General features: G+C 43.9%; 1 protein-coding gene across 2 annotated transcripts; it reads right to left on the bottom strand.

Annotated features, from left to right (window-relative positions):
* Positions 1-810: 810 nt before the first annotated feature.
* Positions 811-24,377, bottom strand: cdk16 (cyclin dependent kinase 16). 2 transcript variants are annotated; one of them, XM_029621434.2, is made up of 17 exons: positions 23,978-24,377; positions 18,765-18,987; positions 14,915-15,091; positions 12,428-12,561; positions 12,173-12,298; positions 11,016-11,072; positions 10,710-10,824; positions 10,345-10,439; positions 10,114-10,176; positions 8,999-9,122; positions 8,589-8,709; positions 8,376-8,473; positions 8,096-8,201; positions 7,953-7,995; positions 7,721-7,811; positions 7,535-7,612; positions 811-3,612 (listed from the first exon to the last, which is right to left on the bottom strand). In XM_029621434.2, exons 2-17 carry the CDS (start codon positions 18,883-18,885, stop codon positions 3,575-3,577), a joined length of 1,587 nt encoding a protein of 528 aa, XP_029477294.1. In that variant the 5' UTR covers positions 18,886-18,987; positions 23,978-24,377; the 3' UTR covers positions 811-3,574. The 2 variants fall into 2 exon arrangements, with proteins under 2 accessions (XP_029477294.1, XP_029477295.1); XM_029621435.2 differs by lacking the exon at positions 14,915-15,091.
* Between the last annotated feature and the right edge of the window lie 514 nt (positions 24,378-24,891).

The raw sequence follows: 24,891 nt of genomic DNA, 5'->3' as shown, positions 1-24,891 counted from the left end.
AGTCTCCAGTATCTTTTTTTTGTTCTACTTAAAGTTCTGACTTCATTGTTTTTGTGTTCGATATAAAGTATTCAATCCACTGGTAAATTTGGACAGGGATCACGTACTGTACAACAGTTATTGCGAAATATAAAATGGGACAAGAGGCGACTTCACGACCAACCTATTAGCCCTTCCATGGCAACATATCCATGCTTCTTCTGACAATGTATATGGAAGAGCCCCTTTCACCATCAGAGAAAACAAATGATAAACATAAAATCCAAATATCTACACTGATTATGTATTCTATGATCAAATAAACCTTTTCTCATTAAAAGAATAAGAACACAATAACAATATAATCAATGATCATCGTAAGAAAACTATATTCTTATCTTCAAAATGACATAATGAGAAGAGTATCCTCATCTCATTGCACAGTCCTCTGCTCGGTTCCGTAAAATAATCTAAGGTTATTTACAACATACCATATTCTTTTTCCACAATATAACATTGCCGTGCTTCACGACACATATCCTCTGCTCTGACTCTCTCACTCTGGCTCTCTCATACACACACACACACACACACACACACACACACACAGACAGCAGCACACGCTCACTCATTCACACTTACTAAGTTCACAACATCTCGCTGCTAGGATCACACCCCAACCCACCAAACTAACCCAATGGTTGAGATGGTGACAATTCATAACCAACTGCATTTCTCTCCAAGTTACCGCCTCAAACCAAAAATGTATACTTTGGTTATTTGAGGTTTGAAACACATCATCTATCCCCATTCAAAACGACGAGCCAGAAATTTCAGATGACAGTTTTATGCATGTTCACTTTGGTTTTCACAGAATCCACATACTGAAGTGCTTTAGAACAGTGGTTCCCAACCAGGGGAACTTGGCCTATCCACAGGGGGAACGTGGCCTATCCACAGGGGGTACTTGGCCTATCCACAGGGGGAACGTGGCCTATCCACAGGGGGAACGTGGCCTATCCACAGGGGGTACTTGGCCTATCCACAGGGGGTACTTGAGAAGACTCATGAGACCATAGGCCTACTGGTAAAATGTACATGGGTAAAAGGCTGGGAACCACTGCTTTAGAACAACAGCCGTGGTTAATAGGTGGGCTAACTACATCAGCAGGCGGTGTAAAAGTAGTGACACTGTGTCTGGTGCACTCTCTCACTCTCCTCAGAATGATGACCACACATCACCCTGTACATAGTCTGCAAATTTCCCCACTGTCTCTTTCACTCCAAACAGGTAGATGTGTAAACACAATTACATTATACCCAACAATACTGTACCCTGTGCGCTAAAGAGTCATTAAACCTATCAGGGTTGTGATGTTTCACTGTGGAAGCTCAATTTGTATTGGATGCATGTCTATATAATCAATATAGAGAACGCCATCTCCAGGTTTTTGGTACAACGATTCCCCAAATTCCAGAATTCCTGCAAGAATGAGGAGAATTCCTGTAAGTGCTATGGATTCCTCAGAGAACTGCAAAACGTTGTGTGAAAATAGAACAGAAGTGCTGTTCTTTCAAACCATTGTACCATATCAGCCAAGCACAGAATTATGAAAATAAATAAATAAATACAACATGAGGATTTGCCCCAAATGCCACCATGACACTGTTGGGATTAATCTACCTGGTACTAAACTAATATCCCCCTTCAATGATTACGGAGATGGGAGGGATAGACTAATACCTTGGATTGATGGAGATGGGAGGGATAGACTGTAATACCTTGCTGTGGTGGAAATGGGAGGGATACACTGTAATAACTTGCTGTGGTGGAAATGGGAGGGATACACTGTAATAACTTGCTGTGGTGGAAATGGGAGGGATAGACTGTAATACCTTGCTGTGGTGGAAATGGGAGGGATAGACTGTAATACCTTGCTGTGGTGGAGATGGGAGGGATAGACTGTAATACCTTGCTGTGGTGGAAATGGGAGGGATACTGTAATACCTTACTGTGGTGCAAATGGGAGGGATAGACTGTAATACCTTGCTGTGGTGGAAATGGGAGGGATACTGTAATAGCTTGCTGTGGTGCAAATGGGAGGGATAGACTAATACCTTGCTGTGGTGGAAATGGGAGGGATACTGTAATAGCTTGCTGTGGTGGAAATGGGAGGGATAGACTGTAATACCTTGCTGTGGTGGAAATGGGAGGGATAGACTGTAATACCTTGCTGTGGTGGAAATGGGAGGGATAGACCGTAATACCTTGCTGTGGTGGAAATGGGAGGGATAGACCGTAATACCTTGCTGTGGTGGAAATGGGAGGGATACTGTAATACCTTGCTGTGGTGGAAATGGGAGGGATAGACTAATACCTTGCTGTGGTGGAAATGGGAGGGATACTGTAATAGCTTGCTGTGGTGGAAATGGGAGGGATAGACTGTAATACCTTGCTGTGGTGGAAATGGGAGGGATAGACCGTAATACCTTGCTGTGGTGGAAATGGGAGGGATAGACCGTAATACCTTGCTGTGGTGGAAATGGGAGGGATAGACCGTAATACCTTGCTGTGGTGGAAATGGGAGGGATAGACCGTAATACCTTGCTGTGGTGGAAATGGGAGGGATACTGTAATACCTTACTGTGGTGGAAATGGGAGGGATACTGTAATACCTTACTGTGGTGGAAATGGGAGGGATACTGTAATACCTTACTGTGGTGGAAATGGGAGGGATACTGTAATACCTTACTGTGGTGGAAATGGGAGGGATACTGTAATACCTTACTGTGGTGGAAATGGGAGGGATAGACTGTAATACCTTACTGTGGTGGAAATGGGAGGGATACTGTAATACCTTACTGTGGTGGAAATGGGAGGGATACTGTAATACCTTGCTGTGGTGGAAATGGGAGGGATACTGTAATACCTTACTGTGGTGGAAATGGGAGTGTGGAAGACCAAGGTGAGACACTACAGCCTCACCGTATTATTATTCCCCCCTCAATTAGAAGACAACTCTAATCAACGTATCACTTATTCAAGCCTTGTCATTTTTCAAATTATTCCTTCATTGTGGTATTATACAATAAAACATAGAAAGGTTCTAGCTAGGGGTATTACAATAGCATTGTGCATAATTTAAGTGAGTCGAAAACTTTGGTCCAAATCCATTAAAATGTACGGGTGATTATTGCATTCAAAGAATGTCCTGACATGTCTAAATTTAATTATACAGGGCTGCAATTATGTCAGCCTGTAAACTAAAGATCACAGTAGTTAGCTATACAAGGAAAAATGGTAAGGCTTTCTTTGCCTGTCAGCATTTACAGTATACGTGATGGTAAAAGTGTGTCTGACAGTAAACTTTTCTATATAGAGGAGAGAGTGCATATTGAGAGCAAACACAGAAGAAAAACAGGTATCCTCCTCAGCCTCGTCTTACATGTAAACAGCTAGTGAACCTCTCAACACTAAATGGACCAACAATGACAATTCAAAAGGTATAAAGATGATGAATATGTATCCCTTCATCGCACACGGAAATGTCTCAGCTTCCCGTCCTCTCGTTCGTCCGTCTCTCTCTCACTCCACTCAGAAAAGCAGGCTCTGTCGTCGAGATATGCTGTTCACTGTGAGGAGAGAGAGAGACAGTGAGAGGAGTGACAGACAGATCCCAGGAGGAACACTCATCATCACAGGTACTTGAACAGAGACCAGAGGGAGAAGGTTCCATCGGGGTAAGAGAGCTGCTGACAAAGGAGATACCGTATGAAGACAAACAGCACACACAGTGATACGTTGACAATGGAAATAAGTAGCACTTGTGTCAAAATTCAACACAAATGTGTGTTTTGTATCCGCATCATTACATTCCAAACCATCATTAATGTGTGTTTTGTATCCGCATCATTACATTCCAAACCATCATTAATGTGTGTTTTGTATCCGCATCATTACATTCCAAACCATCATTAATGTGTGTTTTGTATCCGCATCATTACATTCCAAACCATCATTAATGTGTGTTTTGTATCCGCATCATTACATTCCAAACCATCATTAATGTGTGTTTTGTATCCGCATCATTACATTCCAAACCATCATTAATGTGTGTTTTGTATCCGCATCATTACATTCCAAACCATCATTAATGTGTGTTTTGTATCCGCATCATTACATTCCAAACCATCATTAATGTGTGTTTTGTATCCGCATCATTACATTCCAAACCATCATTAATGTGTGTTTTGTATCCGCATCATTACATTCCAAACCATCATTAATGTGTGTTTTGTATCCGCATCATTACATTCCAAACCATCATTAATGTTTGTTTTGTATCCGCATCATTACATTCCAAACCATCATTAATGTGTGTTTTGTATCCGCATCATTACATTCCAAACCATCATTAATGTGTGTTTTGTATCCGCATCATTACATTCCAAACCATCATTAATTACCGCTGCCCTCCATGGACGTCACAAAAATATTTGAAATAAATTCAAGTACAGTAAATAAATTCAAGTACAGATATTAGGAGCATTATGGTATTATTTGACACTAGTGCCGTATTTTCACTTCGCATTGTCAAAACAGGGCCCACAATACAAATTCAGTGTGGAAACAGATGAATGTGTTTGGTAACCATGCTGAATGATCTATCAGGGCGTTGGCCCAAAGAGAGAGCGAGAGAGAGAGGAGCAGGAACAAACATAGGGTTTTCATACAGGACAACTCAGTGGGTAAGGTCCCTACAGGCAATATGTCACATCAGCATTCCCCTTTGGTGTGTCAGGAAGGGGAGAAATGTAAATGACTCTGAACTCAAATACACCAAGTCCTGGGAGGCCGAAAGGGGTACATTTTTTGCATGTAAAAAAAACTATAAAACTATACAGAGTATTGCACAATATTAACGTCAAACATAGTTGAAGTAAACTGTACTTTTCCCTTCCGCATTGTTGATAAGCTTCAAGTAGATAGAATAGCAGCAGTGTTGAAAATGAGAATGAGTCAGAGATCCACCCTCTCATTATCACCCCACTCCTGACTCCTCGGGCTAAATCAGGAGTTATCTACAGGACGGTTAACCCTCCCTCTGTCATATAACAGGAACGAGTTTAGGGTGAGAGAGCAGAACACCCCTCAGAAAGACATATGAATAATTAATGCAGGAAATTATGTAATCATGCATTTCTCATTATAACTGTGTTACAAAACAACACACATTTTATCCATGGCTGATATTTGGATTATGTAAGCAACAGGCCAATTGATTTCTCTTCACATTTTTTACTGCATGTGTGTGTTGGGCATAATTTGGATATTGATTTTCATTGTTGAGCAGGGGTTTAGTAGTCTGTATTTTATTACATTTGGTAAAAAGGAATTGTTTTCCTCAGTAAAAGACAGCATTGCCTCCCGAGTGGCTCAGCGGTCTAAGGCACTGCATTGCAGTGCTTGAGGCATCACTACAGACCCTGGGTTCAATCCCAGGCTGTGTCACAGCCAGCACACAATTGGCCCAGCGTCGTCCGGGTTAGGGAAGGGTTTTGCTGGCCGGGATTTCCTTGTCCCATCGCTCTCTAGCGACTCCTTGTGGCGAGCCAGGTGCCTGCAAGCTGATTTTGGTCGCCAGCTGGACAGTGTTTCCTCCGACACATTGGTGAGGCTGGCTTCCGGATTAAGAGAGCAGTGTGTCAAGAAGCAGTGCGGCTTGGCAGGGTTGTCTTTCGGAGGACGCACGGCTCTCGACCTTCGTCTCTCCCGAGTCCATAGTGGAGTTGCAGCGATGGGAGAAGACTGTAACTACCAATTGGATATCATGAAATAGGGGAGAAAAAGGGGTAAAAGTCCAGGGGAAAAAAACAGCTCATAAACAATGCAGCCAAGAGAACACAAATAATAACTCTCTGATTGGCTGGGTCCAGTGAGAGCTCCTCAGGCGGGAGGTTAAGGGAAGCAGACTCTTATGAGAAGCCCATTCTCCATCACTACACAGATCAGTGATCTGACCAGGTCTGAGGTGGGCTGACTACAACGCACCAGGTCTGAGGTGGGCTGACTACAATGCACCAGGTCTGAGGTGGGCTGACTACAACGCACCAGGCCTGAGGTGGGCTGACTTCAACGCACCAGGCCTGAGGTGGGCTGACTACAACGCACCAGGCCTGAGGTGGGCTGACTACAACGCACCAGGTCTGAGGTGGGCTGACTACAATGCACCAGGTCTGAGGTGGGCTGACTACAATGCACCAGGTCTGAGGTGGGCTGACTACAATGCACCAGGTCTGAGGTGGGCTGACTACAATGCACCAGGTCTGAGCTGGGCTGACTACAATGCACCAGGTCTGAGCTGGGCTGACTACAATGACCAGGTCTGAGCTGGGCTGACTACAATGACCAGGTCTGAGCTGGGCTGACTACAATGACCAGGTCTGAGCTGGGCTGACTACAACGCATAATGACCAGGCCTGAGCTGGGTTGACTACAACGTATAATGACCAGGGGACTGAATGCTCCTGAGTCAGAGCTGAGGGCAGGCATGTCTTCAACAAATCAAACACAACCAGGAAGAACAGGGGACCAACCAGAAACAGCTATTTTAGCAAATAAAACCTATAACCATTCAGAGGTGGAGTACTGTGCACTAGCCCTGTTGATGTGATGTGACTTGGTGTTTGTTCGAGGATAGTCTTGTATTCAAGGTGCTGTCGAGTGATGCATGCTGTTTGTGTTCATTTCTAACAAACGTCTGAGGCTATGTTCATGAGCCAAAACAAATTGGCATAAAAAAGCTCGCCTAGCATACTTAAATATCTGAGAGCACTGCTCTTGCTACTCCTTTCTTTACATTACTGTGTATGAGTGTGTATTACAATGAACCGTGGGAATTTCCATTGAAAATGAAGACCACCTAATGTGCTCTGTATGGATGTACACATGTAAATAAATGTCAAGTATCATGTAAAGTAGTCTTGACATAATGTAAAGTAGTCTTGACATAGTGTAAAGTAGTCTTGACATATAGTAAAGTAGTCTTGACATAAGGTAAAGTAGTCTTGACATAATGTAAAGTAGTCTTGACATAATGTAAAGTAGTCTTGACATAATGTAAAGTTCTCAATATAATGTAAAGTAGTCTTGACATAATGTAAAGTTCTCAATATAATGTAAAGTAGTCTTGACATAATGTAAAGTTCTCAATATAATGTAATGTACTCTTGACATACAATATTCTTCTAGCCTCAAAATCTAAGGAGGTGTTTTGAGAATGGTTACATATTCATTGTTAAAAGCCATGGGATGATAGACTGACACATTGAAGTGCATCAGAGGGGAAAGGAGGGGATGGTTCGCGGCCTCCTCATGAGAGAAGGAAGTGAACTGAATATACCTAAGGTGTGCCGGAACCTTAGGCATCCCTGTACGAGCTCTGGAACACAGTGATGTAGCCATTAAGTTGACATTTTGTACAAGGAAGTTGGGACATTAAAATAAGACATTTCGTTTATGGGATGAAATACAACTGTAAAGAGAGGAACTTACCTGAGTCAGACAAGGAGCTGCTTCTACAGCCGGGCTCCTTCTCCAGCTGAATGTCTTGAAGTGAAAATATTGATGTAGCTAGGAGAGGATACGTTCATATTATACAATTATTTACCAATGACATGAGACTACACTGCTGTTAATAATGTGTGTGAGTCATGTGTGGAGGAGTGAAGGCCAACTCACTGTCAGGCAGTGTGATGACTCGGTCTCCCAGACTGTGGAAGTATAGATGCCTCATGGCCTCCTCTGCTGAGATGCGCTTCTTTCCCTCAAACTGAAACACAGACGGACACACAGCTTCACTCTACTGTCGCTAATGGCAACGAACACCTCCAGGACGATCAGAAAGATTATCTAAAAAAGGTGAGATGGGAGTTTGTCAATGGCGACAATGTTGCCACAGGGGTGGTCTCACCTGCAGCAGTTTGGACAGCAGTTCCACTCCTTCATTGTCCAGTCTAGGAATAAACAACAAATACACAATAAATGAAGGTAACTCTCATTGAACGAGCAGGTCTAACGTGTCATAAACAGTCACAGTGCCGAGCACTGCATCACCTTGGTGTGTGATTCCGTAGACAGTCGGCTCTGTACCGGGGGTAGTTGTATGAGATGAACTCCTCATTGGAGGTGATTCCAGGCCAGGATGTCTCATTGGGTGTACCTGGAGCAGACACAAACAAGTGCTTCAACTCTCAAGACATTGAAAAGGAAGGGATGTTTTATATCCTTAGGCGTCTCAATGGTGCCAAAAGGCATTTCTCCCCGTCTCCTTTCCTTCAAAGGGGCAGGGCCACACCATGGACCAAGTTGGGCAGCGACGGGGGTACAGTCTCACCTAGCAGTTTAAAGATGAAGTGCAGCTCCTCCTCCACTGTGGAACCAGGAAACAGGGGGCGGCCTGTAGACATCTCGTAGAAGATACAACCCACTCCCCTACAGAGTCAAAATATAACGTTACTATAACAACTTCACTGACATTTTAGAACAGAATGTTATAACGAAACATCAATATCAACCCGATTGGCTAAGACCAATAGTTTATTCTTACCACATATCTATCTGCGTTGAGTAGTCAGTGCTTCCTAGGAGGATGTCTGGGGGACGGTACCATAGCGTCACCACCTCATTGGAGTATGTCTTGGTGGGAATGGACTTAGCCCGGGCCAGGCCTGAGACAAAAGCATGATTTAATATTCAACAAAACGTTTGAAAGTAGCTTAACATTTTTACATGACAGTTTGTGGGAGAGGCTCTTGGGACATATTGGCTTATTACACCGGCAAAACTCTGTCGTACTACCAACAAAAAAATGGATGTCCTTTTTTTCTGAACACATTGTTTTGTCGTTACTCTCAATTATTGAGAATGTTAAACTGAAACACTACAGATAACACTCTGGTTCCACAGAGACTTCTGAGGTGTGGTGATAAGACTGTCTGTACAGTTAGAGGTACTGACCAAAGTCAGCCAGTTTGAGCTCTCCGCGGTCGTTGATGAGCAGGTTCTGGGGTTTGAGGTCTCTGTGGAGGACTTTGCGGCGGTGGCAGTAGTTGAGGCCGCGCAGCAGCTGGAACAGGAAGAGCTGAGGAGGAGAGGCACAGTAACAGACAAGAGATAAGAAGTCTGCAAAGACATGACAATACCACAGACCACCCAGAGACACAGGGACACACGGAGACACAGGGACACACTGAGACACAGGGACACACTGAGACACAGGGACACACTGAGACACAGGGACACGCTGAGACACAGGGACACGCTGAGACACAGGGACACGCTGAGACACAGGGACACGCTGAGACACAGGGACACGCTGAGACACAGGGACACGCTGAGACACAGGGACACGCTGAGACACAGGGACACGCTGAGACACAGGGACACGCTGAGACACAGGGACACGCTGAGACACAGGGACACGCTGAGACACAGGGACACGCTGAGACACAGGGACACGCTGAGACACAGGGACACACTGAGACACACTGAGACACACTGAGACACAGGGACACACTGAGACACACTGAGACACACTGAGACACACTGAGACACACTGAGACACACAGACACAGGGACACAGGGACACACTGAGACACAGGGACACACTGAGACACAGGGACACACTGAGACACAGGGACACACTGAGACACAGGGACACACTGAGACACAGGGACACACTGAGACACAGGGACACACTGAGACACAGGGACACACTGAGACACAGGGACACACTGAGACACAGGGACACACTGAGACACAGGGACACACTGAGACACACTGAGACACACAGACACAGGGACACACTGAGACACAGGGACACACTGAGACATGAGAGGTATACTGTAGGTGAGAGAGCCATAGGGAGACAATGTGCAAAGACAAAATACACCAGTAAAGACCCTACTAATCACTAACTACACATTTAAAAACTATTGGCACCGTGCCATTTCATCTACTGTTAAGTAGATGTATACATCGGACTGGAATGATAGAATTCCGTTTTATGATACATGCTAAAGAATGTAAGGGAAATCATGTATCAAGGTATTGTAGGCTGATGAGTGCCTCACCTTCACATTGTGCATGTGGATAGAGTTGCCACAATCCTCCAGATACTGCTTAAGGTCTTTATCCTGCGTGACAAATCACAAATCATTTACACAACTTTGACACTGGCACAAACAAATTCATTTGGATTTGTTTTCATTCAAAATGTAAGGAGTCGACAGATGAACAGTGTGTGTGACACGCTGTCAGATGCTCTTATGCTTCTCCTCCTTTCTGTGTGGACGATGACTCACCAGGTACTCAAAGACTAGCGTGAGAGACTTCTGCGTGTGGATGATGTCATGGAGGGTCACTATGTTCGCGTGTTTCAGATCCTTCAGCAGAGACACTGGGGGAGAGAGATAACCAATGCATGATTTAAAAATATATACTTATACAGCATGTCTCAACTCTTTCCATATCAGAGGTCAGCAGCAGCAACTGTGGTTGACTGAGGTCAATCCTGTAAATAGCCAGTGCTCCCTTGGCTTGCTCTGGTTTCCACTTCCCAACCGGTTGGGTTTTATTTTTAGCTGGAGGCCCAGGCTCAGGCCCACCCGACACAAAGGTGTTTGGGCACTATGCCCAGTGCCCACCCTGTGGTGGTGTGGTGTCTCACCTTCTCTGATGGCAGTGCAGGGGGCCCCCTCCTCATGCTCCAATCGGATCTCTTTCAGAGCCACCAGGTTGTCAGTCAGCTTGCTGCGCCCTTTGTATACGGTGGCATAGGTTCCCTGGGAGAGAGATAATACTTACAGACTACAGTAGGAGCACATCATAAAAGCAGTGCATACAGTACATGTGAACAGTGGCAGAAGCAAACCTCAACGCTGCCAGGACAAATGTTTGGCAGCAGAGGTTAAGAGCAAATAAACAATGACTAAGGGGTAGGGTAATGTCAATGTATATGTTTGTAACAGCATACCTCTCCTAGCTTGTCCAGCTTCACATAGGTCTCCAGCTTCCCAAAGCCAATCTCGGACTGAGAGAAAAAAAACATTGTATCTTTAGAGGATTCTAGAAGTCTTACCACATGTAAAATCACAGAATGAGAACATGCTTTGTTATTCACAAATATGACAGACAGACAGACTCCAGAACATTGTTACAAACTACGAGACTGGCTTTATCCAGGAAGATGAACTACGAGACTGGCTTTATCCAGGAAGATGAACTACGAGACTGGCTTTATCCAGGAAGATGAACTACGAGACTGGCTTTATCCAGGAAGATGAACTACGAGACTGGCTTTATCCAGGAAGATGAACTACGAGACTGGCTTTATCCAGGAAGATGATACAAAGAAGGTCAATCTCATCAGGACACGTGCAACCACTTCTGTTGAGATGTCTGGCAGTGTATGTGTAAGCTCTGACCTTGAATAAATATCAATGAAAGAAAATGGTGGAAGAACAGTATAGCAAGGCATAACCGCAAGGGAGAACAAAATTGTAGTGCACATCAAAATACAATAACTAAAATGCAAGAGGGAGAGTCTTAAGAGCTCAACACACACAGGGCACAGGGACAAGACAGCTCATGAAAAAAGCATGGGCCAGACAGAGTGAGCATGAGGACATAGAGGACGAGGAGGACAGAGAGGGAGGGGGCAGTAACCTACCAGGGAGACAGAGGAGGAAAGAGAGGGGGGGGGAGGAAAGAGAGGGGGGGCAGTAACCTACCAGGGAGACAGAGAGGGAGGGGGCAGTAACCTACCAGGGAGACATAGAGGAGGACAGAGAGGGAGGGGGGGGGGGCAGTAACCTACCAGGGAGACAGAGAGGGAGGGGGCAGTAACCTACCAGGGAGACAGGGAGACAGAGAGGGAGGAGGGGGCAGAACCTACCAGGAGACAGAGGGAGGGGGCAGTAACCTACCAGGGAGACAGAGAGGGAGGGGGGCAGTAACCTACCAGGGAGACAGAGAGGGAGGGGGCAGTAACCTACCAGGGAGACAGAGAGGGAGGGGGGCAGAACCTACCAGGGAGACAGAGAGGGAGGGGGCAGTAACCTACCAGGGAGACAGAGAGGGAGGGGGCAGTAACCTACCAGGGAGACAGAGAGGGAGGGGGCAGTAACCTACCAGGGAGACTCTCCTTAGCCTCCGGCTCAGAGGTTTGTCAAAAAGAGGACTGTTCAGACAGAACTTCTCCAGGTAGCCATCTGGGAGACGGATGTCCGCAGGCAAGGACAACCGCTTGTTTATATCCTAACAGAAAGGATAAAAGGTTGAAGATTAGAAGTTAAAGGTTAGAAGTTAGGATAAAACACCTCATGTGTTACTAGTGTTATGAGAGTGTGAGTGCGTGAGTCTGTGTGTGTGTGAGAGTGTGTGTACCTCGGTGGATATCTTGCGTACAGAGTTGTTCCTGAGGCGGACCCTGACAGGACTGTGTACTTCATCAGAAGAGGTGGCCGAGACCTGGTCACTCTCCCCATCAGAGCCGATCTTCACATCTTCATGAACTATCTCTGTACAAACACACAGCAACACTCTCAACTCCTGGTTTACATGGAAGAGTGCCAGGGTTACCAGCTCTCAATGTCCTTTCGCAATCTAACGATCATAATCTTACTACCTTTGACAATAATGTTTTACTCGCCCTGTGTCTGTTAACTTTCATTTTACGTTTGCTTTCTGGGAAACATTTTGGTTCAAAGGCACCTGGAGGGGAGCATGCGGTACCATCACAGTAAGATTGGAGAGGTAAAGCAATTCTTCGCTGATGTCTTATCATTTTGTTTTCTCGCTGTTGTCTCCCACTACAACTATTAGAGGTTTCGCTCACTGTTGTTAACTTGTTATACAGCACTGGTGTGATGTGCTTATCAGCTTTTAAATCTACTCTCCAAACAGTATTCAAATGATGTAATTAACTTAATTCCATACTAGGACAAAAAAACAAAAAAAACAGGCATATATAGTGTCTACAGAAAGTATTCATACCTCTTGACTTATTGCACATTTTGTTGCGTTACAGCCTGACTTCAACATGGATTAAATATAAAATGTTTTACCCATCTACACACAATACCACATAATGACAAAGTGAAATGTTTGCAAATATATTGAAAAATGAAATACAGTATGTCAATTAAATATTTCTGTAAGTAGCCACACCCCTTTGCTATGACAATCCAAATGGAGCTCAGGTGCATCCTGTTTCTATTGATCATCCTTGAGATGTTTCTTCAACATGATTGGAGTCCACCTGAGGTAAATTCAATTGATTGGACATGATTTGGAAAGTAACACACCTGTCTATATAAAGTCCCACAGTTGACAGTGCAGGTCAGAGCAGAAACTATACCATGAAGTCCAAGGAATGGTCCATAGATCTCCAAGATAGTATTGTGATGAGGCATATATCGGGGTAGCAGGGTAGCCTAGTGGTTAGAGCGTTGGTTGCAAGTTCGAATCCCCGAGCTGACAAGGTACAAATCTGTCGTTCTGCCCCTGAACAGGCAGTTAACCCACTGTTCCTAGGCCGTCATTGAAAATAAGAATTTGTTCTTAACTGACTTGTCTAGTTAAATAAAAATATCTGGAGAAGGGTATAAAACAATTTCTAGAGTGTTGAAAGTTTCCAAGAGCATAGTGGTCTCCATAATTGGGAAAAGATGTAACTACCCAGACCTAGAGCTGGCTGTCTGACCAAACTGAGACATCGGGCAAGAAGTGCCTTGGTCAGGGAGATGACCAAGAACCCAATGACCACTCGGACAGAACTACAGAGTTCCTTGGCTGAGACGGGAGAACCTGCCAGAAGGACAAGTCTCTACAGCACTTTAGCAATCTGGGCTTTATGGGAGAGTGACCAGACGGCAGCCACTCCTGAGAAAAGGCACATGACAGCACGCCTGGAGTTTGCAAAAAGGCACGTGAAAGACAGATCATACGGCAAAAGATGCTGTGATCTGATGAAACAAAAATGTAACTCTGACCTGAATGCAAAGTGCTATCTAACACCATCCCTACCGTGATGCATGGTGGTGGCAGCATCATGCTATGGGGATGCTTTTCAGCAGCAGGGACTAGGAGACTGGTAAGGATAGAAGAAGCCAAATACAGCCAAATCTTTGATGAGAACCTGCTTCAGAGTATAAACGACCTTAGACAGGGGGTGAAGATTTTACGTTCCAACAGGACAATGACCCCAAGCATACAACCAAAGCAACGCTGGAATGGCTTCAAAACAAGAATGTGAAAGTCCTTGAGTGGCCCAGCCAAAGCCCAGACCTGAATCTCATTGAAAATCTGGAGAAAGACTTGGAAGATTGCTGTTCACTGCAGCTCCCCACCTAACTTAACAGAACTTGAGAAAATCTGCAAGGAAGAACGAGAGAAAATCCCAGAATCCAGATGTGCCAAGCTGATAAGTCGCTCTGGATAAGAGCGTCTGCTAAATGACTTAAATGTAAATGTAATACAGACATACCGAAGACGACTGAAAGCTGTAATTGACGCCAATGGTGATTCAATAAAGTATTGACTCAGGGGTGTGAATACTTATGTAAATGTGATATTTCCTTTTCAACACATTTGAAAACATGTTTTCACTATGTCATTATGGGGTATTGTGCGTAGAAAATATATATATATTTTAGTCAATTTTGAAATCAGGCTGAAACAAGTAAATGTGGAATAAGTCAAAGGGGTGTGAATACTTTCTGAAGGCTCTGTAAGTCTATAACATGACCAGTCATAACACGACACACCCTTAACATACACACTCACACACTTGTAGCCAGAGGTCACAAACACACTCCCAGAGCAGACACACACACACATTCCCCTTCCCTGTGTGGGCCAAGTGTTTTGTACCCAGGCGTGTGGTGTGGTTGAGATAGGAGCTGAGGCTGCGGCCCAGGCTGTGTGGTCGGCGCAGGGCGGAGCCGTACGACTGGAGCAGGGAGTGCATGCTGAACGAGCCTCCACCACCACTGCCTCGCACTGAACCCCGCAAACTGCCAGTGCCACTGCCCCGCACTGACATGGTCTCTGGGAGAGAGAAGGGTGGGGAGGCAGAGACACAGGGGAGACACACACAAGAGGGAGGAATGGGGTACAGGTGGGAGTCACGAAGGACAATGCAGGTGGAGGTGGTTGTGAGGTAGACAGGGGACACAGGGCACGGCAGGGCATGGTATGATCGGGGACAGGGGTTCAAAGCAAATGAAAGAGGAAACAGATCATGATTGGGATGAAGACAGGACAACAAAAAGGGGGAAGGGGTGTAGAAAGAAAGAAGAGAAAATCAAACAGAAAAACAAATTAAAGTCATGGATGAAGATGTAGTATTGGGGAGAAAAGTGGAAATGTTACAGAAGTAGGCAGTAACATTTGGTAGAGAAGAACAGAGTAATGGTGGTTAAGATGAGAAGAAACAGGTAAGGAAAGAAAAGAGCCGGTAACTTGAAATTAAAGGATTAACCAAATGAACAGGGGAAACAGGTACAAATGTCCATCTTTCAGAGCATGCGATTCACTTTCCAAAAGAGGTTAATACACACTGGAAGACAAAAAAATATGGGGTCAATTGACAAGGAAAACCTTCAGTATTAGTAACAGGGTTACTGAGAAGTTTCTGAGCTGCATGAACTGGTTTCATTGCATTGTACAGGCCAGATGTGGCCCATGCTTACTGCCTCTATTAATCTCTTATGGACACAGTTGATGGTCAATTATATTACGCAACAGCACTTTATTCATTACTTCACAAAGCCAAATTCATTTTCCATTCTAAACAGTTTTTCAATGGATTTTTTTTATTCAAAATGTTGATTGGTTTTATTGCACAAATTCTTCAGTTTTTTTTCCACCAGGGAGTCAAGTTGAGGAGAATAGACTGAAGTTGTTTCATTGAAACCTCCTGAGACAGCATCAATACAGCCAGTATTAGAACACAGAGAGCCATGCTGGAAGAGACATGCGTCGGATTAAATTAAGAATAGCAAGCAGGAACCAGAAGCACCGTTATCACACAAACACCCACCCCATCATCACCAGATCCTTCAGGGTGGAGCCATATAGGATTTGGAAAAGTGTAGCTATGGCCTATTTTGTGTGTGAATCTGTGGGTGCGTTGGTAAATTCACTCTGGCTATATCTACTCCGATTTCAGAGCACTCTCATCAGAGTGTGCCAGAGCGCAGAATAACTGATGAATTTACGAGCGCACTCTAAGCACTCCAGATTGAATTTAGGAACACACACTGTGGAGTGATGGTAAGGTAAGACCTACCACTACCCTAAACCATGTATCCCAAGTAGCAGAGAAGCCATAAAAGGGTGTAATGTTTGCACTGCAGAGCTTTGCACAAGAGTGACACTACTCTGTTGCATGTACAGTACTCCCACAAATGATACTGAGTCATCATTGGTTTCAGGTCACCCAGTCATGTGTGGCATGCTTGTATAAGAAAGAAAGAAAATGTAACCTTTTACAGCAGACCTAATTGAAATATGTATGAGTACAGTTGTAAACATTTGGAGATGACACATTGTCTCTGATTAGAAAACAGTTGAATCAGTAAATTTGAGAGCTTTTCATCGCACCATTTTGGTTTTTCATATCACCATTATGAAAAGAAGGATAAAATAACTCCCGCCTTGAGCATAAAGATGGTCCAAACTAAACTAAATATTCTGCACATTGAACTACAAAGCTGTCTGCAGTTTCACTTGTTATTAGTTCTTTGACAATTAGGCCTAATTGGTCAAAGATACTGCCATATTGGTTGTTGCAGTATAATAATTCAGGGGTGAAGTATCCTACAGTTGTATTGTATAGGTAACGTGGTAGGGGTCAGCCTATACTGGAGTCATTGTATTGTATAGGTACAGTGGGGCAAAAAAGTATTTAGTCAGCCACCAATTGTGCAAGTTCTCTCACTTAAAAAGATGAGAAGCCTGTAATTTTCATCATAGGTACACTTGAGAGAGAAAAAAATGAGAGAGAAAAAAATCCAGAAAATCACATTGTAGGATTTTTAATGAATTTATTTGCAAATTATGGTGGAAAATAAGTATTTGGTCAATAACAAAAGTTTATCTCAATACTTTGTTATATACCCTTTGTTGGCAATGACTGAGGTCAAACGTTTTCTGTAAGTCTTCACAAGGTTTTCACACACTGTTGCTGGTATTTTGGCCCATTCCTCCATACAGATATCCTCTAGAGCAGTGGTGTTTTGGGGCTATTGCTGGGCAACATGGATTTTCAACTCTATGGGGTTGAAATCTGGAGACTGGCTAGGCCACTCCAGGACCTTGAAATGCTTCTTACGAAGCCACTCCTTCATTGCCCGGGCAGTGTGTTTGGGATCATTGTCAAATCAAATCAAATGTATTTATATAGCCCTTCGTACATCAGCTGATATCTCAAAGTGCTGTACAGAAACCCAGCCTAAAACCCCAAACAGCAAGCAATGCAGGTGTAGAAGCACGCATTGTCATGCTGAAAGACCCAGCCACGTTTCATCTTCAATGCCCTTGCTGATGGTAGGCTTTGTTACTTTGGTCCCAGCTCTCTGCAGGTCATTCACTAGGTCCTCCCGTGTGGTTCTGGGATTTTGCTCACCGTTCTTGTGATCATTTTGACCCCACGGGTGAGATCTTGCATGGAGCCCCAGATCGAGGGAGATTATCAGTGGTCTTGTATGTCTTCCATTTCCTAATAATTGCTCCCACAGTTGATTTCTTCAAACCAAGCTGCTTACCTATTGCAGATTCAGTCTTCCCAGCCTGGTGCAGGTCTACAATTTTGTTTCTGGTGTCCTTTGACAGCTCTTTGGTCTTGGCCATAGTGGAGTTTGGGGTGTGACTGTTTGAGGTTGTGGACAGGTGTATTTTATACTAATAACAAGTTCAAACAGATGCCATTAATACAGGTAACGAGTGGAGGATAGAGGAGCCTCTTAAAGAAGAAGATACAGGTCTGTGAGAGCCAGAAATCTTTCTTGTTTGTAGGTGACCAAATACTTATTTTCCACCATAATTTGCAAATAAATTCATTAAAAATCCTACAATGTGATTTTCTGGATTTTTTTCCTCATTTTGTCTGTCATAGTTGAAGTGTACCTATGACGAAAATTACAGGCCTCTCATCTTTTTAAGTGGGAGAACTTGCACAATTGGTGGCTGACTAAATACTTTTTTGCCCCACTGTATCTTGGTAGGGGTCAGCCTCTACTGGAGTCATTGTATAGGTAACTTGGTAGGGCTCGGCCTCTACTGGAGTCATTGTATAGGTAACTTGGTAGGGCTCAGCCTCTACTGGAGTCATTGTATAGGTAACTTGGTAGGGCTCAGCCTCTACTGGAGTCATTGTATAGGTAACTTGGTAGGGGTCAGCCTATACTGGAGTCATTGTATTGTATAGGTAACTTGGTAGGGCTCAGCCTCTACTGGAGTCATTGTATAGGTAACTTGGTAGGGCTCAGCCTCTACTGGAGTCATTGTATAGGTAACTTGGTAGGGGTCAGCCTATACTGGAGTCATTGTATTGTATAGGTAACTTGGTAGGGGTCAGCCTATACTGGAGTCATTGTATTGTATAGGTAACTTGGTAGGGGTCAGCCTCTACTGGAGTCATTGTATTGTATAGGTAACTTGGTAGTGGTCAGCCTCTACTGGAGTCATTGTGTGTGTTGGTTTGTATCAGCCACTGTACCGGAGTCACTGTGACTGTGCACTGTGTCCTGAGGGCTGATGGTCTCACTGGTCTTATCCCCACTGCTGCCCCCCCTCAGGGTGAGGGACAGCTGCCGCTTGATCTTCCTCATGCGGTCCATCAGAGGGGGCAGCGGGGGGCGGGATGCGGAGGGTGGGGGGCGAGACGTGGAGGGCGGGGGCCGAGACGCAGAGGGCGGAGGGGTAGCCACAGTTCAAGCTCTCTGAGGGCACAGACAGACACAAGCAAACAAACACATTGTTAAACAGTTGTTAACCTGTCCTGTAGGGGGAACTACTAACAAAGATTGACACATCATATTCATTATCCTCTACAACAGTCAAAGGATGACAGGTCGTTCACTCCTCAGGGGTCAAATAAGATACATGTTTAGGCCTTGAGAAGAGAAGCTGCTTCATTTGGATTAAAAACTGATGAGAACTCAGTGGTTGGATTTGACACTAATGATAGTATTTTGCTATTAAGGGAGCTCTCATCATTCAGACTTTGCCTATACTGGGCATCACACAAAGACTGTATATATGAATGGACAAAGCCATTGATCATGTGACACCATTCTTTCCTATGTGAAGATTCAATAGCGCATTGAAGCTAAATAAAATTGGTTGAGATAACGATTCATTGAGACATAACATGCGCAGTTTGAGCTACTCCTGGAGCTACTCCTGGAAATGACGTTGAGGTTGGCCCAATGCTCTCATTGAGTAACTCAAGTTGAAGGCTGACCAGGGTACTGCAGGCTTCCATTAGCAACTAAATGATCCTTGTAACTTCTTCTGTGTGTGACAGAAGAAGGACATACATCTGGTGTTTCAGAAGCAATTACTGGTACCATGATGGTCTTAAAAATAAATATACAGTACCAGTCAAAAGTTTGGGCACCTGGGCCTCCCGGGTGGCGCAGTGGTTAAGGGCGCTGTACTGTAGCGCCAGCTGTGCCACCAGAGACTCTGGGTTCGCACCCAGGCTCTGTCGCGACCGGGACAGCGTCGTCTGGGTTAGGGAGGGCTTGGCCGGTAGGGATATCCTTGACTCATCGTGTACCAGTGACTCCTGTGGCGGGCCGGGCGCAGTATGCGCTAACCAAGGTTTCCAGGGGCACTGTGTTTCCTCCGACACATTGGTGCGGCTGGCTTCCGGGTTGGATGCGCGCTCTGTTAAGAAGCAGTGCGGCTTGGTTGGGTTGTGTATCGGAGGACGCATGACTTTCAACCTTCGTCTCTCCCGAGCCCGTACGGGAGTTGTAGCGATGAGACAAGATAGTAGCTACTAAAAACAATTGGATACCATGAAATTGGGGAGAAAAAGGAGTAAAATTTGACATTTAAAAAAAATGTTTTTAAAAGTTTGGGCACCTACTCATTCAAGGGTTTTTCGTAATTTGTACTATTTTCTACATTGTAAATAGTGAAAACATCCAAACTATGAAATAACACGTCGTAACCAAAAAAAAAGTGTTAGACAAATAAAAATATTTTGCATTTGAAATTCTTCAAAGTAGCCACCCTTTGCCTTGATGCACTCTTGGCATTCTCTCCACCAGCTTCACCTGGAATGCTTTTCCAACAGCTTTGAAGGATTTCCCACATATACTGAGCACTTGTTTGCAGCTTTTCCTTTACTCTGCGATCCCACTCATCCCAATTTGGTTGAGGTTGGGTGATTGTGGAGGCCCGGTGATTGTGGAGGTTGGGTGATTGTGGAGGCCAGGTGATTGTGGAGGCCAGGTGATTGTGGAGGTTGGGTGATTGTGGATGCAGCACCATCACTCTTCTTCTTAGTCAAATAACCCTTACCCAGCCTGGTGGTGTGTTTTGGGTCATTGTCCTGTTGAAAATCAAATGATAGTCCCACTAAGCACAAACCAGAAGGGATGGTATCGCTGCAGAATGCTGTGGCCATGCTGGTTAAGTGTGCCTTGAATTGTAAATAAATCACAGACAGTATCACCAGCAAGCACCCCCACACCTCCTCCTTCACGGTGGGAACCACGTATGCGGAGATCATCCGTTAACCTACTCTGCACCTCACAAAGACACGGCGGTTGGAACCAAAAATATAAAATTTGGAATCATCAGATGAAAGGACAGATTTCCACTGGTCTAATGTCCATTGCTTGTCTTTCTTGGCCCAAGCAAGTCTCCTCTTATTGGTGTCCTTTAGTAATGGTTTCTTTGAAGCAATTCGACTGTCACAGGAAAGGAAGACCTGATTCCCATAGTCTCAATGAACAGTTGATATTGAGGTGTGTCTGTTAGTATTTATTTGGGCTGCAATCTGAGGTGCAGTTAACTCTAACTTATCCTCTGAAGCAGATAATTCTGGGTCTTCCTTTCCTGTGGCGGTCCTCATGAGAGCCAGTTTCATCATAGCGCTTAATCGTTTTTGCGACTGCACTTGAAGAAACTTTCAAAGTTCTGATGGACGGTTGTTTCTCTTTGCTTATTTGAGCTGTTCTTGCCATAATATGGACTTGTCTTTTACCAGATAGAGGTGGTATACAGAAGACAGCCCTACCTTGTCACAACACAACTGATTGGCTCAAACGCATTAAGAAAGAAGTTCCACAAATTAACATTTAACAAGGTACACCTGTGAATTGAAATGCATTCCAGGTGACTACCTCATGAAGCTGGTTGAGAGAATGCCAAGAGTGTGCAAAGCTGTCAGCAAGGCAAAGGGTGGCTACTTTGAAGAATCTCAAATATAAAATAAATGTTGATTTGTTTAACACTTATTTGGTTACTACATGATTCCATATGTGTTCTTTCATAGATGTGATGTGTTCACTATTATTCTACAATGTAGAAAATAGTCAAAAAAAATAAAGACCCTTGAATGAGAAGGTGTCCAAACTTTTGACTGGTACTGTATATTTAAACAAAGACTGACCACAAAGACTGACATTTTTTCATTCAGTATAATGGAGAATCTTGTTTTCTGCTAACAATGCCTGCAGAACCGCGGTCGGACTTAAACTTCCATGGCTTCAATAATAAGGGGCAGTCGTTCTCCCCTAGCATCACAGCACATGTATTGATTTCACTCTGCATTGCAATATAAAGCAAACCACTAGAAAACAGACATGTTCAATGACCTTGAAAACTACATCTCAACTTATCTTTCAAATAGTACTGAAAAAGCAAATACTAAATACCAATGGAAAAAATAGCAGTTAGTCTCTTGAGCATCTGGGAGATATTCAGGACTGGGCCGACTACTAAAGTTGTGCCAAACCTCCAGAAGCCCATGTTTTTGCCTTGTGACTAATGACTCAATTTGGCACGACGATGCCCAACAGTTTCAGCTCCAAAGCTTCTCTTTTGAAGGCTAGACGCTTAGTGACCCATTAAATTGCATATTGGCCTAAAAAGGGACTTCTTCTGTATGCACTCTGAACGCTGTCCATCCGAAGAAAATGGGCACTTCTAGGCTATCTGGTGACAGTTGTGTTAGTGCTGTAGACTTTGGAGGCATGGGGTGAGCAGGAGGGCGGACAGGGTAATCTTATGGGGCTTAGATAGCCCTGGTGTAAGAATTTCTTTGTTTATACTAAGACTCTGAGGTATGTTGAGAATGTCATCATTATCTCAACAATCTAAAGTGGTTCTACTGTTGTTGGAAAGGCTATTGGGTATGTCACTGACTGACCATTAGCTAAACTAAGTCATATTTTTCACAAAGGATTCACAGAGAAAACATTTGAAGTAGTTGGAATACTTTGGATGGTGAGAGTGGAGTAAGGTTCTCCTCCTCTGGCATCCATTGCAGGGAAATCTAGAAGTGAAATCTTAGATGAAGACACTCCAAAAAGGTATTTGATTTTAAAGAGACTATTTACTTTGTGTTTGAAACATTAAACTTAACTTGTCCTGTGCAGTTAGGCTAAATATAAAATAAAACAAAGTACCTGTCTGAATAATTCTTAGAAATCATTTTTAGGCAAGTCTGGCCTTAATAATAATGATGATAATAATAAAATGGGATCTAGCGCTTTTCAAGGACCCAAAGTCGCTTTACAATTGTAGAAATAAAAAATAAAAAACAGCACGAGCACAGAAACTGGCCGGGTGCACTGGCATCCTCTCAGATAGGTCTAGTTGTCCCTATGTGTCTGTGTTAACATACTTTTAAAACTGGTGCATCATGAACCTTGTTGACATGGAGCAGTGTGACCATGAGAATCAGACAGTGCTGCCTGTCAGCCTATGCGAATCCGACAGGGCTGCCTGCCCGCCTGGTACTGATGGGACAGCTCAACATCAAAATGACGTTTTGAAGGCAAAGCCCAGGTTGTCAACAGCAGGTGACTAGCACCCTGGAGGTTTGTGACTGCAGTTAATCAACAACATAGCAGCTAGTCGTGCATCCTTAGCTCATATGTAACCGGGGTAATCATGACAAAAACAAGCAAGACACAAGAAATTGCATGCAAGCAGGCAAATTAGCTATTCACACAGTGTAGAGGGTCTCCCCAATGGCATCCCAAAAGACCCTTAAGTTTGCTGGGTTCCCATCTGACAAAAACTAAACAAACTGACTATAGCTAGCTGACCAGGATAGGAACATACCCGGTAGCGTTACGTCCATCACATTATGTACGCACGATTCATTTTGAAGGGATATCCTAAATAAGGATTTGTGACCTAGCTTTAGCTGGTTAAGCTGTTTAGCTTTATGAGGTTTCGTAGCTATAATGCAAGAATCATTCAGCTAATGTGTGCAATAGAAACCAATGGTACACGACAGAAAAGTAATCGCCGTTAACAAGTTAATAAATGATCTAGTTAGTTAGCTATAGCCAACAAGCTAGCGTCTGTGGCTGCGCACAGCTCGGCCCTTCCTAGCTAAACTACAGCTAGCTCGCAACATGTTTCATTTACGCATGACTGCATTGGAATGAAAGCGATTCAAAGTCTAAGAATGATTAGAAAGCGGTGGTCACGGACATGTTTTATTCTTCAACAAAGACAATGTTGAATTATTGTAATGCGTGTGATTGAAGAGCTTTAAAAGTGGGAGGTACAGTAAACCGATCTTTTGACATCAACAGTGGTTGCTGCAACAAGCTATCAAGTATTTTCGGCGGAACGTAGCTATTGACAAAAACATTTTTTTAAATCGTATTCTAGCTAACCAACCCGGTGTAAATACCGTTTTGCGCAACAAGGACAGACTGCTTTGTCGCTTACCCGAGGACGCGAGATCCCGTATGCCCTTGTAATCTTAGCAAAAATATCCCAAAACCAGTGTGCTCTCCCAATAGTCCTCAGCCATTATTCTGCTGGTTGAGATACAGCACCGGTTCGCCCCTGTCTGACAGCATGCCCTGTTCGCATTCTGAAAAATTGTTCAAACGTTTTAGCAGCTGTTCAGTTCCAAATGCGGAGGGTAGTAAGAGCAGCTGCGAATAGATTCTGGAGTCACTCACTCCGGCTGATTGGAGAGGTGGAGATCCGTTAATTACGCATTCGCTTACCAGCCCCAAGTCAGGTCGTGTGACATTCCACAGTGTTTTTTATTATTTCCGTTATGTCTGGGTATTTTCAACTAAGTCTCTATCAATGGAAGCTATTCAAATTGTATATAAATTCCTCATATTACCCTAATAGAATAGGAAAAGCTTACAGTGGAATGACCCAAATTCCATTCAACAAGCTAAGACTGTGGACTGTACCATTGCTTTGGCCCACTCAGGGGATATTGAGTGCAGGGGCGCGTTCATCGGGACACAGCGTTTTGGAAATTTCAGATAGACGTGATATATAGAAGAAATATGCTTCTATGGCTTGTAAAACAAGGACTCATGTCGGCTCTATTAATTTAATTTATGTCTGCAACGTTCGACAACGTTTGGCAACTGAATGTGGCCCCGGTAAGAACGAGCAAAAATCGTTCTTTGTGAATAGGGGAAATGTTTAGATCTGCTGAACTTCTATGTTTTGACCTGTAAAAACGCTAAAAGACGCAGGAAATAGGGTTTCAAATGAGCGTTAAACCTCTGAAGACCTTTTAAATGGTAGGTATAGCAGATACAACTGCATTGGATTGTAGCATGCACAATTTCAATGTTGTAAATAAACAAACACTGGAGATAACTGATCAA

The sequence above is a fragment of the Oncorhynchus nerka genome, linkage group LG20 (assembly GCF_034236695.1).
Source record: "Oncorhynchus nerka isolate Pitt River linkage group LG20, Oner_Uvic_2.0, whole genome shotgun sequence".
In the NCBI taxonomy this organism is placed as follows: Eukaryota; Metazoa; Chordata; class Actinopteri; order Salmoniformes; family Salmonidae; genus Oncorhynchus; species Oncorhynchus nerka.
Note: the sequence above shows the minus strand (reverse complement) of the source record. Positions and strands in the feature narration are given on the sequence as shown.